The following is a 15323-nucleotide window of genomic DNA, read 5'->3' on the forward strand; positions in this document are numbered from 1 at the left end:
CCTCTGACTGTGGTGGTATGTAAACATCTATGAAAAATACAGATGAAAACTCTCTAGGTAGATAGTGTGGTTTACAGCTTATCATGAGATACTCTACCTCAGGCAAGCAATAGCTCAAGACTTCCTTAGATATCGTGCACCAGCTGTTATTTACAGAAATACATAGTCCGCCACCCCTTGTCTTACCAGATGCCGCTGTTCTATCCTGCCGGTACAGAGTATAACCAGCCAGCTGTATGTTGATAGTGTCATCGTTCAGCCACGACTTTGTGAAGCATAGTTTAATCTTGCGCGTAGGTCATCTTTTGTATTCTCCAAAGATTGCACGTTTGCTAGCAGAATGGAAGGAAGTGGGGGTTATTTGATCGCCTATGAATTCTCAAAAGGCAGCCCGCCCTTTGGCCCCTTTTTCTCCACCTCCTCTTCACGCATATCACGGGGATCTGGGCCTGTGTATAGTTTGCTTCGGGCTCGTCAGACTCGTTAAAGGGAAAAAAGGATTCTGTCAGCCCGTGGTGAGTAATCGCAATCCTGATGTCCAGAAGTTATTTTTGGTCATAAGAGGCGGTAGTGGCAACATTATGTACAAAATAAGTTACAAAAACACAAATAAACAAACAAAAAACACAATTGGTTGGGGACACGTAAAACGTCTGCCCTCTTCTCTGGTGCCATTTTAAATCAAGTCCAAGCTAAATCAATCACACCTATTTGAAAGTATTTTGCATATGCATTCGACCGAGGTCTGTAATATTTCATAATGGTCCATCAATACATCTCTTCAGCCCTTACCATCATCATCACGGAATGGAGGACCAAGTACAGGCGAGACATGAACACCCAGGACAACAACACAAAGTCCAAGGCGGTGGACTCCCTGCTCAACTTTGAGACGGTACCGAAATGGTCCCATTGACCTTTAACCTCTACTTGGATTGTGTTCTTTAGGGCACACAACAGAAAATGTTTTAAAACATTATTCAATGTAAAAATTCCAGGTAGTCTCTCCCAGTTTGTCTGTTTGATGCCTAATGAACACGACCCAGAATCCCTACCTGCCATGGTGGCACATGAAGATGCCCGCAAACATATTGTATTTCTGCAACTTCAGAGTTGCTTCATGGCTACAATTGTAACGTTTTTTCCAACAGGTGAAGTACTACAACGCAGAGAATTACGAGGTGAACCGTTTTGAGGATGCCATTCTGAAGTATCAGGTAATCCAGGCTATAGATGTCAAACTCTGAAGAGTTGAGAATATAGATCTGAGTTAATTTACACCAGAGTGCTTGCTTTGGTTTTTCACATGCACAGTCCCAAGACCCCAGCAAAAAACAGCTTTTCATATATATGACTTTCATTTATCTGTCCAGCCTTTTATATTCAGCCTCACTATTATTTTTTTGTTATCAGGACAACCAGGGCTACAAGCAGGACACAAAACAATTTGACGTAAACAGTTGCATTCATGAGTTGTGTTGACAAATGTCAATAATAAAAATTTGGTCAGCCAAAGCAAAAACCTGATAAACATGAATTTATATGAATGCTGTAAGTACAGAAGTTGTTTGCTCATTGGGAAATGAATGTCCAACTAGTCAGTGACAACTGTGGAGTTTGACAGCAACTATGTGAGCGTATTACAGTATTATATTACAGACACTTTGTCCTGGGATTTCCTATGATCTTCTATCTAGGAGACCTTACCTTCTAACGATTCTTGTGTAGCTTGTGAGTGTTCGTGGGAGTCTCATCTTTACTGTATAGCTTTTAATAGTTTGTCGCTCAAACCATTCGGACTCTACAGATGTTTTTGTTTACAAAACCCTGCCCTGGTCCCCTTCGAGATCCACCCTTGTCTCACAAATACCGCTGTAGCTCAACCCCCGTTAATCACACAGACTATGGATGCAGAAGAAATAGACAAATCCAATGTTACAATCCAGAAGTCTGTAGCGCAAACACACAATCTATAAAATTAGAAGTTAGAAGTCCTAAATCACACCTTCATTACAGTGGGGCTCATTGTGTACACTTGCAAGCCCTACCCAGCAGTGCAGTATTCAATATAATATCAAAAAAAGTAATAACTAATAAGAAAATGTTTTGTAATAACACAAGAAATAAGAGAGGAAGCTATATACAGGGTACATGTACAATGTGCAGGGATACTGGAGTTAGGTATGCACATGTAGGCAGGGATTAGGAGAAAGTGACTGGTAGCAGGATAAATAATAATTGTAAACAGGATGGCAGAAGCGTGTGTGTGTGTGACAGGCGGATGAATACACGGTGCCTTCAGAAAGTATTCATACCCCTTGATTTATTACACATTTTGTTTTTACAGCCTGAATTCAAAATAGATTAAATATATTTTTTTCTCACCCATCTACACACAATACCCCATAATGAGAAAGTGAAAACGTGTTTTTAGACATTTTTGCAAATGTATTTAAAATGAAATACAGATATCAAATTTACGTAACTATTCACACTCAGCAGTCAATACTTTGTGGGAGCAGTTTTCGCAGTGATTACAGCTGTGAGTCTTTCTGGGTAGGTCTCTAAGAACTTTACACGCCTGGATTGTGTAACATTTGCCCATTTTTATTCTTTATAAATTCTTCAAGCTCTGTCAAATTGGTTGGTGATCATTGCTAGACAACCATTTTCAGATCTTGCCTGAGATTTTAAAGTAGATTTAAGTTAAAACTGTAACTCAACCAGTCAGGAACATTTACTGTCTTCTTGGTAAGCAACTCCAGTGTAGATTTGACTTTGTGTTTTAGGTTATCGTCCTGCTGAAAGGTGAATTCATCTTCCAGTGTCTGGTGGAAAGCAGACTCAACCAGGTTTTCCTCTAGGATTTTGCCTGTGCTTAGTTCCATTCCGTAAAAAAAAAAATATTCTGAAAAACTCCTCAGTCCTTAATGATTACAAGCATACCCATAACATGATGCAGCCACCACTATGCTTGAAAATATGGAGAGTTACGGTCCTCAGTTAATTGCTTTGACACATTTCTTGCAGCAGGTAGCCTAGTGATTAGAGTGTTGGGCCAGTAACAGGAACGGTTGCTGGATCGAATCCCCGAGCTGACAAGGTAGAAATCTGTCGTTCTGCCCCTGAGCAAGGCAGTTAACCCACTGTTCCCCGGGCGCCGAAGACGTGGATGTCGATTAAGGCAGCCCCCGCACCTCTCTGATTGAGGGGTTGGGTTAAATGCGGAAGACACATTTCAGTTGAATACATTCAGTTGGAGAACTGACTAGGTATCCCCCCCTTTCCCTATTACTTTAGTGCCTTGTTGGAAACAGGATGCATGTTTTGGAATATTTTTACAGGCTTCCTTCTTTTCACTCTGTCAATTAGTTTAGTATTGTGGAGTAACTACAATGTTGTCGATCCATCCTCAGCTTTCTTCTATCACAGCCATGTAACTGTTTTAAAGTCACCATTGGCCTCATGGTGAAATCCCTGAGCGGTTTCCTTCCTCTCCGGCAACTGAGTTAGGAAGGATGCCTGTATTTTTGTAGGGACTTGGTGTATTGATACACCATCCAAAGTGTAATAACTTCACCATGCTCAAAGATATTCAATGTTAGCTTTTTTTTCTACCAATAGGTGCCCTTCTTTGCGAGGCATTAGAAAATCTCCCTGGTCATTGTGGTTGAATCTGTGTTTGAAATTCACTGCTCGACAGAGGGACCTTACAGATAATTGTATGTGTGGGGTACAGAGATGAGGTAGTCATTCAAAAATCATGTTCAACACTTATTGCACACAGAGTGAGTCCATGCAACTAATGTGACTTTAAGCACATTTTTACTCCTAACTTATTTAGACTTGCCGTAACAAAGGGGTTAAATACTTATTGACGAAAGACACTTCAGCTTTTCATTTTTAATTAATTTGTAAAGATGTCTAAAATTATAATTCCACATTATGGGTTATTGTGTGTGTGTGTAGGCCAGTGACAAACATCTAAATTGAATCCATTCAGTCTGTAACACAACTAAATGTGGAAAAATTCATGAATTCTTTCTGAAGGCATTTTACATGTAAACAAAAGTGACTGGTAGCATGTATTTAAATACTATGGTAATATACTAATGATAATATATACAGTTGAAGTCGGAAGTTTACATACACCTTAGCCAAATACATTCAAACTCAGTTTTTCACAATTCCTGACATTTAATCGATTGTCATTATGGCCAAACAGTTTTGTTTCATCAGACCAGAGGACATTTCTCCAAAAAGTACGATCTTTGTCCCCATGTGCAGTTGCAAACCGTATTCTGGCTTTTTTTATGGTGGTTTTGGAGCAGTGGCTTCTTTCTTGCTGAGCGGCCTTTCAGGTTATGTCGATATAGGACTCGTTTTACTGTGGATACAGATACTTTTGTACCCGTTTCCTCCAACATCTTCACAAGGTCCTTTGCTGCTGTTTTGGGATTGATTTGCACTTTTCGCACCAAAGTACGTTCATCTCTAGGAGACAGAATGCGTCTCCTTCCTGAGTGGTATGATGGCTGCGTGGTCCCATGGTGTTTATACTTGCGTACTATTGTTTGTACAGATAAACGTGGTACCTTCAGGCGTTTGGACATTTCTCCCAAGGATGAACCAGACTTGTAGAGGTCTACAATAGTTTTTCTGAGGTCTTGGCTGATTTATTTTGATTTTCCCATGATGTCAAGCAAAGAGGCACCGAGTTTGAATGTAGGCCTTGAAATACATCCACAGGTACACCTCCAATTGACTCAAATTATGTCAATTAGCCTTGGCTGATTTCTTTTGCTTTCCCCATGATGTCAAGCAAAGAGGCACTGAGTTTGAATGTAGGCCTTGAAATACATCCACAGGTACACCTTCAATTGACTCAAATGATGTCAATTAGCCTATCAGAAGCTTCTAAAGCCATGACATCATTTTCTGGAATTTTCCAAGCTGTTTAAAGCCACAGTCAACTTAGTGTATGTAAACTTCTGACCCACTGGAATTGTGAAACACTGAATTATAACTGAAATAATCTGTCTGTAAATAATTGTTGGAAAAATGACTTGTGTCATGCACAAAGCAGATGTCCACCCGACTTGCCAAAACTATAGTTTGTTAACAAGAAATGTGTGGAGTGGTTGAAAAACAGGTTTTAATGACTCCAACCTAAGTGGATGTAAACTTCCGACTTCAACTGTACATGTAAACAGGAGTAATAGTGACCAGTAGCAGAATGAATAGATAAATACGAAATGTGTTTGACCACCTCAGAAGCATAGTTAAATAGAGCTTGCCATCATTAATGATGTTCTAGGATTTTCGAACTGCAACCAGCAGACATTTCTTTAGCTTTTGTATCTCTATCCTGGTTCTAGGTCTGTTCAGCAGTGCAAACAGACATCACAAACAGATCTGGGACCAGACTATAACTATTTTGATTGTACTGTTGCGTTTGTGGCCTGTTTGTTTGTCTGTCCCCTTCCGTCTTAGACCTCAGAATGGAAGACACAAGCCTCTCTGGCCTTCCTGAACCAGACACAGAACCTGATCATCGGTTCAGGTCTACTGGCCGGGTCACTGCTCTGTGCCTACTTTGTCCAGGAGGGCAAGTTTAAGGTACTGAGCTCGGAGCCCTTACTAGCTTAAAGGGAAAGTTGAGTATTTGACAAATTATTGTTAGATGGTTCCTCACCCTGACAATAGTCTATGAGCCAGGACTATGGTCTTTAATCCTTGTTTGGTTTTTATTAAATAACCACTCTCAGGGTGAGAAACCATTTAACATGAAGTTGTGAAATACTGAAGTTCCCGTTAAAGGTCTAGATACCCGTTCTACTACTCTTTTCACACTATTGAGCCGACCGAAACACATTGTCCTTATCAGCACTGTTCCAGCAACAATGGTAAATGTCTGGATGTGTAACCTGACCAGTGCAGCTTGGTTTGCCTCAGTAGTGTGAAAATCCCTTTCCTTGCCGACAAAAGCAATCAATACAAATGCAAAACAGACATTGCGTCACTACTAGGCCGTGCAGCCTTGCTACTGTATGTATGTTTTCATGCATGTTTGAACATTTGCTAAAAAACGTACCTTTGACACAGTGTTGTGGTACTACATGTTTTTCTCAGTAATACATGTGGTGTATGAAGTAAACATTCAAGTCAGCTGCTGTGAACTTTAGCCTGGTTAAACAAAACTGAACGAAGTGAAACAATAGTGAGCCAAATGTTCAGTCCGGTTTAACCAGGCTAATGCACTCTATTTCCAGGTTGGAGACTTTGTCCTCTTCGGCACCTACATCATCCAGCTCTACACCCCTCTCAACTGGTTTGGAACCTACTACAGGTGAGAGGTGTTATGGGCTGGGTTTCAGTTCTACTTCCTGTCATCCTTCCCTAGTCTCTTTTATGTCTGTCACTTATAGCTAAATGGACTGTATTGGTTTCCACCATATTGCTTCCACATGTCTGATTAGATCAGGAAAGACACAAGCAAATTAAGATAGACTATTGACACTATGATCTATGGAAGGCATTGTTTATAGCATCATGTACTACAGTACCCATAATGCACAACAGGTGCTCTTTATAATACATATGTCCTCAACCTCCACAGAATGATCCAGAACTCCTTTATCGACATGGAGAGCATGTTTAAGCTCTTTACAGAGGAAGAGGAGGTAATTTTGAAATTGGTTGTCAATGACCAGCTTTTAGGTGTGTATGGGAGATACTCAATTGGAAAAGTCTGTCCTCTCCCCCACTCCTCCACCCTCCGTGACCCGGAAAAACGAGAAGTGATCGAGAAGTGCCAATTCGCAAGTAGGTCGTCTTCTCCCATCCTCGATTACCTACTTCGACCGAGGATGCACAATTAGTATCCTCGTGGCAGGTAGCATGGAAGTGTTTTAAAATCCCTTCGAATCAGCTTTTGTTTTCTCGGAGGAGAAAAGCATGTACACATTTAAAAACAACACACTACTTATCCTTTTTATCTATAAAATGTCTTGCACAACTAGCTAATTTAGTTTTTTATCACTACACATTTATTTTGCTGTAAGCATCATTTGCCTGATGATGCGTGAGTGGAGAAAGAGTCTCATTTCATGAAAAGCTTATTTGTTTCCACGTTCCTTCTCCTCGCCACCTCTCCTTGATTACCTTCAACCTTTTTCAAACGAGGCGAGGATGTAAGAGAGGAGGGAGGAGGCAAGCAAAACCAATCGAGATTCTCCCTGTGTCAGAATATAATCTTTGCATTTCATTATGGGAAATCAATTGTTTCTAATTTGATGTGCTTTATCTTGATTTCTCTTCAGGTAAAGGATGTGGTGAATGCAGGGAACCTTCTCTATAAACTGGGAAAAGTGGAGTTTGAGAATGTGTACTTTAACTACACTGACGGGTAAGTCCTAAGATTTTTATTTATATTCAGGTCTTGTTTGGACTGATGAAATGTGTGTAGGCTATACACAGAGACTGATTCAGAAACAGTTTGGTGAATAATCATAGTTGTGGTAGTTCCAGTGTTCTCCTTTGATCGGCGACGTAGGTTTGGGTGCCTTGTAAGGATCTGACGAGTGGGTAATCTCTGGCGAGTGGGTAATCTCCCTTTTACCATCGGTCCTATTAGCCAACGTACAATAATTGGATAATAAAGTAGACAAACTACGAGCACGTGTATCCTGTATAAGACCATAAGCAAACAGGAAAATGCTCATCCAGAGGTGGCTCTCCTAGTGGCCGGGGACTTTAATGCAGGGAAACTTAAATCTGTTTTACCTCATTTCTACCCGCATGTTAAATGTGCGACCAGAGACCACCTTTACTCCACACACAGATGCGTACAAAGCTCTCCCTCGCCCTCCATTTGGCAAATCTGGCCATAATTCTATCCTCCTGATTCCTGCTTACAAGCAAAAACTAAAGCAGTAAGCACCAGTGGCTCGGTCAATAAAAAAGTGGTCAGATGAAGCAGATGCTAAGCTACAGGACTGTTTTGCAAGCACAGACTGGAATATGTTCCGGGATTCTTCCGATGGCATTGAGGAGTACACCACATCAGTCACTGGCTTCATCAATAAGTGCATCAATGACGTCGTCCCCACAGTGACTGTACGTACATACCCCAACCAGAAGCCATGGATTACAGGCAACATCCGCACTGAGCTAAAGGGTAGAGCTGCCGTTTTCAAGGAGCGGGACTCTAACCCGGGAGCTTATAAGAAATCCTTCTATGCCCTCCGACGAACCATCAAACAGGCAAAGCATCAATACAGGACTAAGATTGAATCGTACTACACTGGCTACGACGCTCGTCGGATATGGCAGGGCTTGCAAACTATTACAGACTACAAAGGGAAGCACAGCCGCGAGCTGCCCAGTGACACGCACCTACCAGACGAGCTAAATTACTTCTATGCTCGCTTCGAGGCAAGTAAACCTGAAACATGCATGAGAGCATCAGCTGTTCCGGACGACTGTGTGATCACACTCTCCATAGCCGATGTGAGTAAGACCTTTAAACAGGTCAACATTCACAAGGCCACAGGGCCAAACGGATTACCAGGACGTGCACTCTGAGCATGCGCTGACCAACTGGCAAGTGTCTTCACTGACATTTTCAGTGAAGTCTGTAATACCAACATGTTTCAAGCAGACCACCATAGTCCCTGTGCCCAAGAACACTAAGATAACCTGCCTAAATGACTACTGACCCGTTGCACTCACTTCGGTAACCATGAAGTGCTTTGAAAGGCTGGTCATGGCTCACATCAACATCATTATCCCAGAAACCCTAGACCCACTCCAACTAGCATACTGACCCAACAGATCCACAGATAATGCAATCTCTATTGCACTCCACACTGCCCTTTCCCACCTGGACAAAATGAACACCAATGTGAGAATGCTGTTCATTGACTACAGCTCAGTGTTCAACACCATAGTGCCCTCAAAGCTCATCACTTTGCTCAGGGCCCTGGGACTAAACACCTCCCTCTGCAACTGGATCCTGGACTTCCTGACGGGCCTCCCCCAGGTGGTAAGGGTAAGTAACAACACATCCGCCACGCTGATCCTCAAAACGGGGGCCCCTCAGGGGTGCGTGCTCAGTCCCCTCCTGTACTCCCTGTTCACTCATGACTTCATGGCCAGGCATGACTCCAACACCGTCATTACGTTTGCTGAAAGCACAACAGTGGTAGGCCTGATCACAGACAATGATGAGACAGCCTATAGGGAGGAGGTCAGAGGCCTGGCCATGTGGTGCCAGGACAACAACCTCTCCCTCAATGTGATCAAGACAAAGGAGATGATTGTGGACTACAGGTAAAGGAGGACCGAGTACAACCCCATTCTCATCGACGAGGCTGTAGTGGAGCAGGTTGAGAGCTTCAAGTTCCTTGGTGTCCACATCACCAACAAACTATCATGGTCCAAGCACACCAAGACAGTCGTGAAGAGGGCATGACAAAACATATTCCCCCTCAGGAGACTGAAAAGATTTGGCATGGGTCCTCAGATCTTCAAACGTTTCTACAGCTGCACCATCGAGAGCATCTTGACTGGTTGCATCACTGCCTGGTATGGCAACTGCTCTGCCTCCAACCGCAATGCACTACAGAGGGTAGTGCCTATGGCCCAGTACATGACTGGGGCCAAGCTTCCTGCCATCCAGGACCTCTATACTAGGCAGTGTCAGAGGAAGGCCCTAAAAATTGTCAAAGACTCCAGCCACCCTAGTCATAGACTGTTCTCTCTGCTATCGCACGGCAAGCGGTACCGGAGCGCCAAGTCTATGTCCAAAATGCTTCTTAACAGCTTATCAAATGGCTACCCAGACTAGTTGCATTGCCCCCCTCCCCCTCTTTTACGCTGCTGCTACCCTCTGTTTATTATCTATGCATAGTCACTTTAACTCTACCTACATGTACATATTACCTCAACTAAATGGTGCCCCCGCACATTGACTCTGTACCGGAATCCCCTGTATATAGCCTCGCTATTGTTATTTTACTGCTGCTGTTTAGTTTTTTTTTTATTTAGTTTTTTTACTTATCTGTTTTTTACTTAACACTTCTTTTCTTAAAATTGGGCTTGTAAGTAAGCATTTCACAGTAAGGTCTACACCTGTATTATTCGGCGCATGTGACGAATAACATTTTTTTGATGAAATATATTTTTTGTGTTTCTGTGTTTTTTTAAGGAAGGAGATTCTTAAGGACGTATCATTCACTGTGCAGCCAGGCCATACTGTTGCTTTGGTAAGATTGGATTCGAAGCTTCCGAGCATTACCCAGAGCTTACGCACACTTGAGCAGTGTTTGATTTCTCTGTCAGTCATGTGATGGTTTGTGTCTCGACCATGTGTAGTACAGATGTTTCTTGCTTCTCAACAGTTTGTGTGTTTGTTGACATCCCTAGGTTGGCCAGTCAGGGTGTGGTAAGAGCACCATCCTTCGCCTGCTCTTCCGTTTTTATGACGTCCAGGGAGGATGCATCCGCATCGATGGCCAGGACATCTCTAAGGTGAGTAATTTGCCCAGTTGCACAAAAATAGTTCCCAGACAAACTGCCTTGTTAGCAGGTGCTGTATATAACATTAGGTTTGTTATATGTTGGTGGTCTACTGGTTCAGTTATACAGTATAGTTAATATGATACACCTGGGTCGTGTTCATTAGGCACCAAATTAAGAAAAAACGATTATCAGGACGTTTGAAAACGTTTTTCCGTTGCGTGTCCTAATGAGCTTGACCTTGTATTAATATAGTGTATTCCTCTTGGTATCTGGGCGCAGGTGAAGCAGGTGTCTCTGCGTGCCCACATTGGCGTGGTGCCCCAGGACACGGTCCTCTTCAACGACAACATCCGCGACAACATACGCTACGGACGCATCTCCGCCAGCGACCACGAAGTGGAGGAGGCGGCCATCGCCGCAGACATTCACGAGAAGATCCAGACGTTCCCAGAAGGTACGGAAATACCACGGTCTCTTTTGCTGGTTTCCCGGACACCGATTAAGCCTTGTCCTAGACTGAAAAACTATTTCAGTGGAGATTCTCTATTGAGTCCAGGACTAGGCTTAATCTGTGCCTGGAAACCAGAACTGTATGTTGCCATTATATTTCTGTCTGTAGTTAACCTGAAGGTGGCTTATGGGTGTCAATATTGTTGTTTTAAGGGTTTGTATTTACTAACCACATTTGCAGAATAATTTTGACATCTAAATCTCCTGAAACAAGTGGGGAGATTTGCGGCGTTCCCACAGTAGCTGCCAGGTGCGTTGTTATTGTATGAGGTGAGTGACGTTTGTGTCTGTTTTCTGTCTGTCCCCCTCCCAGGATACGACACCCAGGTGGGCGAGAGGGGTCTGAAGCTGAGCGGGGGGGAGAAGCAGAGGGTGGCTATCGCCCGGACCATCCTCAAGGCCCCTCAGATCATCCTGCTGGATGAGGTAAACTTTCAGGAAGGGTCACCAGGAGGGTCAATGACCCTGTTCAAGGTGTAAGGTGAAGATGCCCCGAGACACTGATCTTGGGTCAGTTTAGCATTTTTATCATTTGTTTGGTTAAGTTTAGGATTGGGGAGGGAAAGCTGGTCCTAGATCTTTACCTAGGGGAAACGTCACCCCAGTACGTTCAAAAAACACACACTTCCTCCCTCCTCTCCTTGAAGTTATCGCTGAGCTTACACAAATTGATAGGTGAACACAATGGCTCTATCTCTTAGCTTTCACCAGTCCAGTCCAGCCATGTCAGATATTTCTTCAAGGACGAGAGGAAGCAAGGATGCATTCTTAACGTATTTGATGAGGGCCAATGTTTGCCCCACACCACTGATCCTCCTGTCATATTGTGTTACAGTGGATTAATACAAGTTCACTGAACTTGAATATTTTAGTCATGTAATTTATCTCATAAAGCTTTCCCTCTGCACAGGCCACATCTGCTCTAGACACACAGACGGAGCGCAACATTCAGGCGTCGCTCACCAAAGTGTGCTCCAATCGGACCACCATCGTCGTGGCTCACAGGTAAGGGATGGGTCTCAGGTGGACAAAAATGCATGTATAGAGGGAATCCATACATTAGGATCAGTGGAGGCTGCTGAGGGGAGGATGGCTCATAATAATGGCTGGAACGCAGCGAATGGAATGCCGTCAAACACATGGAAACCATGTGTTTTGATGTATTGGATACTATTCCACTCCAGCCATTACCACAAGCCCGTCCTCCCCAATTAAGGTGCAACCAACCTCCTGTGATTAGGACACACACATTTCTCCCCTCTAATGCTGAGTTTGTATGGTTTGGATCAGTCTGGTCTGTCGTCTGATTATGAATTGTCTGTCTTCAGGTTGTCGACCATCATCGGTGCCGACCAGATTCTTGTTCTAAGTGACGGTCAGATAGCAGAGCGAGGACGGTGAGGGAATGGTTGAAAGAGTGATTGTTCAATTGGTGCACACTCCACAAGTCTATTCCAATCAAAATATTGTTTTATGCTCTTCAAGAAACAAACATCTAAAGAATGGGACAGACCAATGTTTATGATGCTATAGTCACACTATAGTCTTGTTCTCAAAACCATACAGTGGCCATGTGGGAACATCTTGGCATAGTACATGATGATGACTTTAATGGTGATTGTGTGTCCCCATTGTAACTACATATTCTCCACTTTCTCCCTCCCAGGCATGATGAGCTGCTGGCTAAGGGAGGGTTGTACTGTGACATGTGGATGAAGCAGCAACATGCCCAGGACTCAGACTCAGCCTCTGACACAGAAGCCAAAGACAGGAAGTCTGAGAAACTACAGCCCCCATCAGTCACTGCAGGCCACAGGAGCCACTGAGGATAGAGTGAGAGGTCAAGGATAAGTAGACATTGTGAGGAGACGGAGGAGGAGGAGGGACACAGGGAGAGGATTAGGTACCTCAAACGGCTGTTTTGTCTGCACTTTTTTAGGGTATCTGTCCATCAAGGTTCATTCTGTTATGAGTGAAGTTAAGCACATTTATTGGGTATTTAATGTTTGATAATTCAATCAAAATGTTTGTGCCATGAATGCCTCATGCCAGTTGTTTTTAAGTGTATTCAGGATCGTGTTCATTAGGTTAATTAACAGAAAATCTAAAATTAGTGTTTCTTATAGGACAAGTCCATGAAGTCCCTCCTTATTGCAGTCTGTTTTGATCTGTTTTGTGCGTAATTCATCTCATTTTCCCCACCCCAATATTTTTTAATTGCTCGTCAAATGCTCGTTAACGTGTCGGAAAAGATACTAGAACGAGTAGCAGAATCAGGGCGGTAGCTCCCTCCCACACACACTCTTTCTGCATGTTACGGGCAAGTCAAGGGGCCAAATGTCCCCTCCCCTTCAAAAATGTGAAAGATGCGAACACCTGCAAAATCCTGATTTCTCCAAATGAACAGTGGCAAAACATCTGTACACCAGAAACAAATTTCCTTGCTGTTGTCACATCCCACAGTCTGTTGACATACACTACGATACCAGTTCTGTTACGTGCGTCTGTCCACGAGAGATTAGTCCGTAATGAACACGACCAGGACTCAGTATAATTTGTCCTCTTGCTGTCTGAAGTCAGTTGACTGCAGCCGTCCAGAGAAGTGGCAGCAAATCCAAAGTAGACTAATCCCTACCCTTAAGCGCAGGAATAGGCAGTTTGGCACAGTGTCTCACAACACTTTGAATTGTTGACTAATGTTTAGTGGTTGACAAATGTTTTATTTACAGCATCTAGAGATTTTTACTATACCCACTTTAAGCTTATTTTGTTAGCTATTATACAAGCAATAGACTTACATAATACTTTATAGACTAATGAAAAGATTCAGACTGATTTGAATGTTTAACAAAGAAATCAGTTGTACTCTAATTGGGGTTTTTTAAAGTACAAAGGTATGTGATCGAGAACTTTAACATTTTAATTTGTTTATTAGTAAAACAGATATTTAGTCTGTGTTTGGTCTGTTTCACATCCAAGCTGCATTAATTTTACCCCAATCTGACTCAGGTATTATCATGTACAGTCTAGGTGTTGACTGATGCATGCCAAATTATCCTGGTTGTAACTTTTATTTGTCACCAATGGTGATCAATAAGAAGTACTGGCAGAAAATTTAAGAAAACAGAATCGATAGAATTGACTAAATTCCCAGCGGAAAAGCAAACCTTTCTCTATGAATGAACTCTCAAGCCTGTCTGTGCTGCTATCTATTTTGATTAAAGAACTACTGTCAGTGTATCTTTATTTTAATGGAAGAAATTAGTCTGTATTTGAATTTGTTAATATCTATTTGAATTTGTTAATATCTATGCCTTGCATTCCCAAGGCAGTGTGGAGTTTGTCAATATCTGTTGATAATAATCACACTCCAGTACGTATTGTCAAATTCTGTTTCATTTATTTTTACAAAGGGCCATAAGGGAAGGTCTAGCCATTTAGCTGAACTTTAGTTATTTGAGAGAATGGGGACTTTACACTACCGTTCAAAAGTTTGGGGTCACTTAGAAATGTCCTTGTTTTTGAAAGAAAAGTTCATTTTTTATGTCCATTAAAATAACATCAAATTGATCAGAAATCAAATTGATCAGAAATACAGTTAATGTTGGAAATGACTATTGTCGCTGGAAACGGCAGATTAAAAAAAAAAAATGGAATATCTACATAGGCGTACAGAGGCCCATTATCAGTAACCACCACTCATGTGTTCCAATGGCATGTTATGTTAGCTAATCCAAGTTTATCATTTTATAAGGCTAATTGGTCATTAGAAAACCATTTTGCAATTATGTTAGCACAGCTGAAAACTGTTGTCCTGATTAAAGAAGCAATACAACTGGCCATCTTTAGACTAGCTGAGTATCTGGAGCATCAGCATTTGTGGGTTTGATTACAGGCTCAAAATGGCCAGAAACAATTAACTTTTTTCTGAAACTCGTCAGTCTATTCTTGTTCTGAGAAATGAAGGCTATTCCATGCGAGAAATTGCCAAGAAACTGAAGATCTCGTACAACGCTGTGTACTACTCCCTTCAGAACAGCGCAAACTGGCTCTAACCAAAATAAAAAGAGTGGGAGGCCCCGGTGCACAACTGAGCAAGAGGACAAGTACATTAGAGTGTCTAGTTCGAGAAACAGACAGCTCACAAGTCCTCAACTGGCAGCTTCATTTAATAGTACCCGCAAAACACCAGTCTCAACGTCAACAGTGAAGAGGCGACTCCGGAATGCTGGCCTTCTTGGCAACGTGTCATTGGAACACAGGAGTGATGGTTGCTGATAATGGGCCTC

General features: G+C 42.4%; 1 protein-coding gene across 2 annotated transcripts in view; it reads left to right on the top strand.

Annotated features, from left to right (window-relative positions):
• LOC120051221 (ATP-binding cassette sub-family B member 6, mitochondrial-like) overlaps positions 1-15323 on the top strand; it is a 75618-nt gene that overhangs the window by 12486 nt on the left and 47809 nt on the right. Inside the window, exons 8-20 of one of the 2 annotated variants that reach the window (XM_038997961.1) lie at positions 786-895; positions 1152-1217; positions 5494-5619; positions 6273-6349; positions 6620-6683; positions 7323-7408; positions 10211-10268; positions 10429-10533; positions 10804-10978; positions 11348-11460; positions 11945-12039; positions 12363-12431; positions 12701-14280. The exons of the other annotated variant lie outside the window; for it this stretch is intronic. Of the exons in view, the coding sequence (XP_038853889.1) occupies positions 786-895; positions 1152-1217; positions 5494-5619; positions 6273-6349; positions 6620-6683; positions 7323-7408; positions 10211-10268; positions 10429-10533; positions 10804-10978; positions 11348-11460; positions 11945-12039; positions 12363-12431; positions 12701-12860 (1304 nt within the window). The 3' untranslated portion in view covers positions 12861-14280. Of the gene's footprint in view, positions 1-785; positions 896-1151; positions 1218-5493; positions 5620-6272; positions 6350-6619; positions 6684-7322; positions 7409-10210; positions 10269-10428; positions 10534-10803; positions 10979-11347; positions 11461-11944; positions 12040-12362; positions 12432-12700; positions 14281-15323 lie in introns of those variants that run through there. 2 annotated transcript variants of the gene reach the window in all.

This window comes from Salvelinus namaycush, chromosome 7 (assembly GCF_016432855.1).
Source record: "Salvelinus namaycush isolate Seneca chromosome 7, SaNama_1.0, whole genome shotgun sequence".
In the NCBI taxonomy this organism is placed as follows: domain Eukaryota; kingdom Metazoa; phylum Chordata; class Actinopteri; order Salmoniformes; family Salmonidae; genus Salvelinus; species Salvelinus namaycush.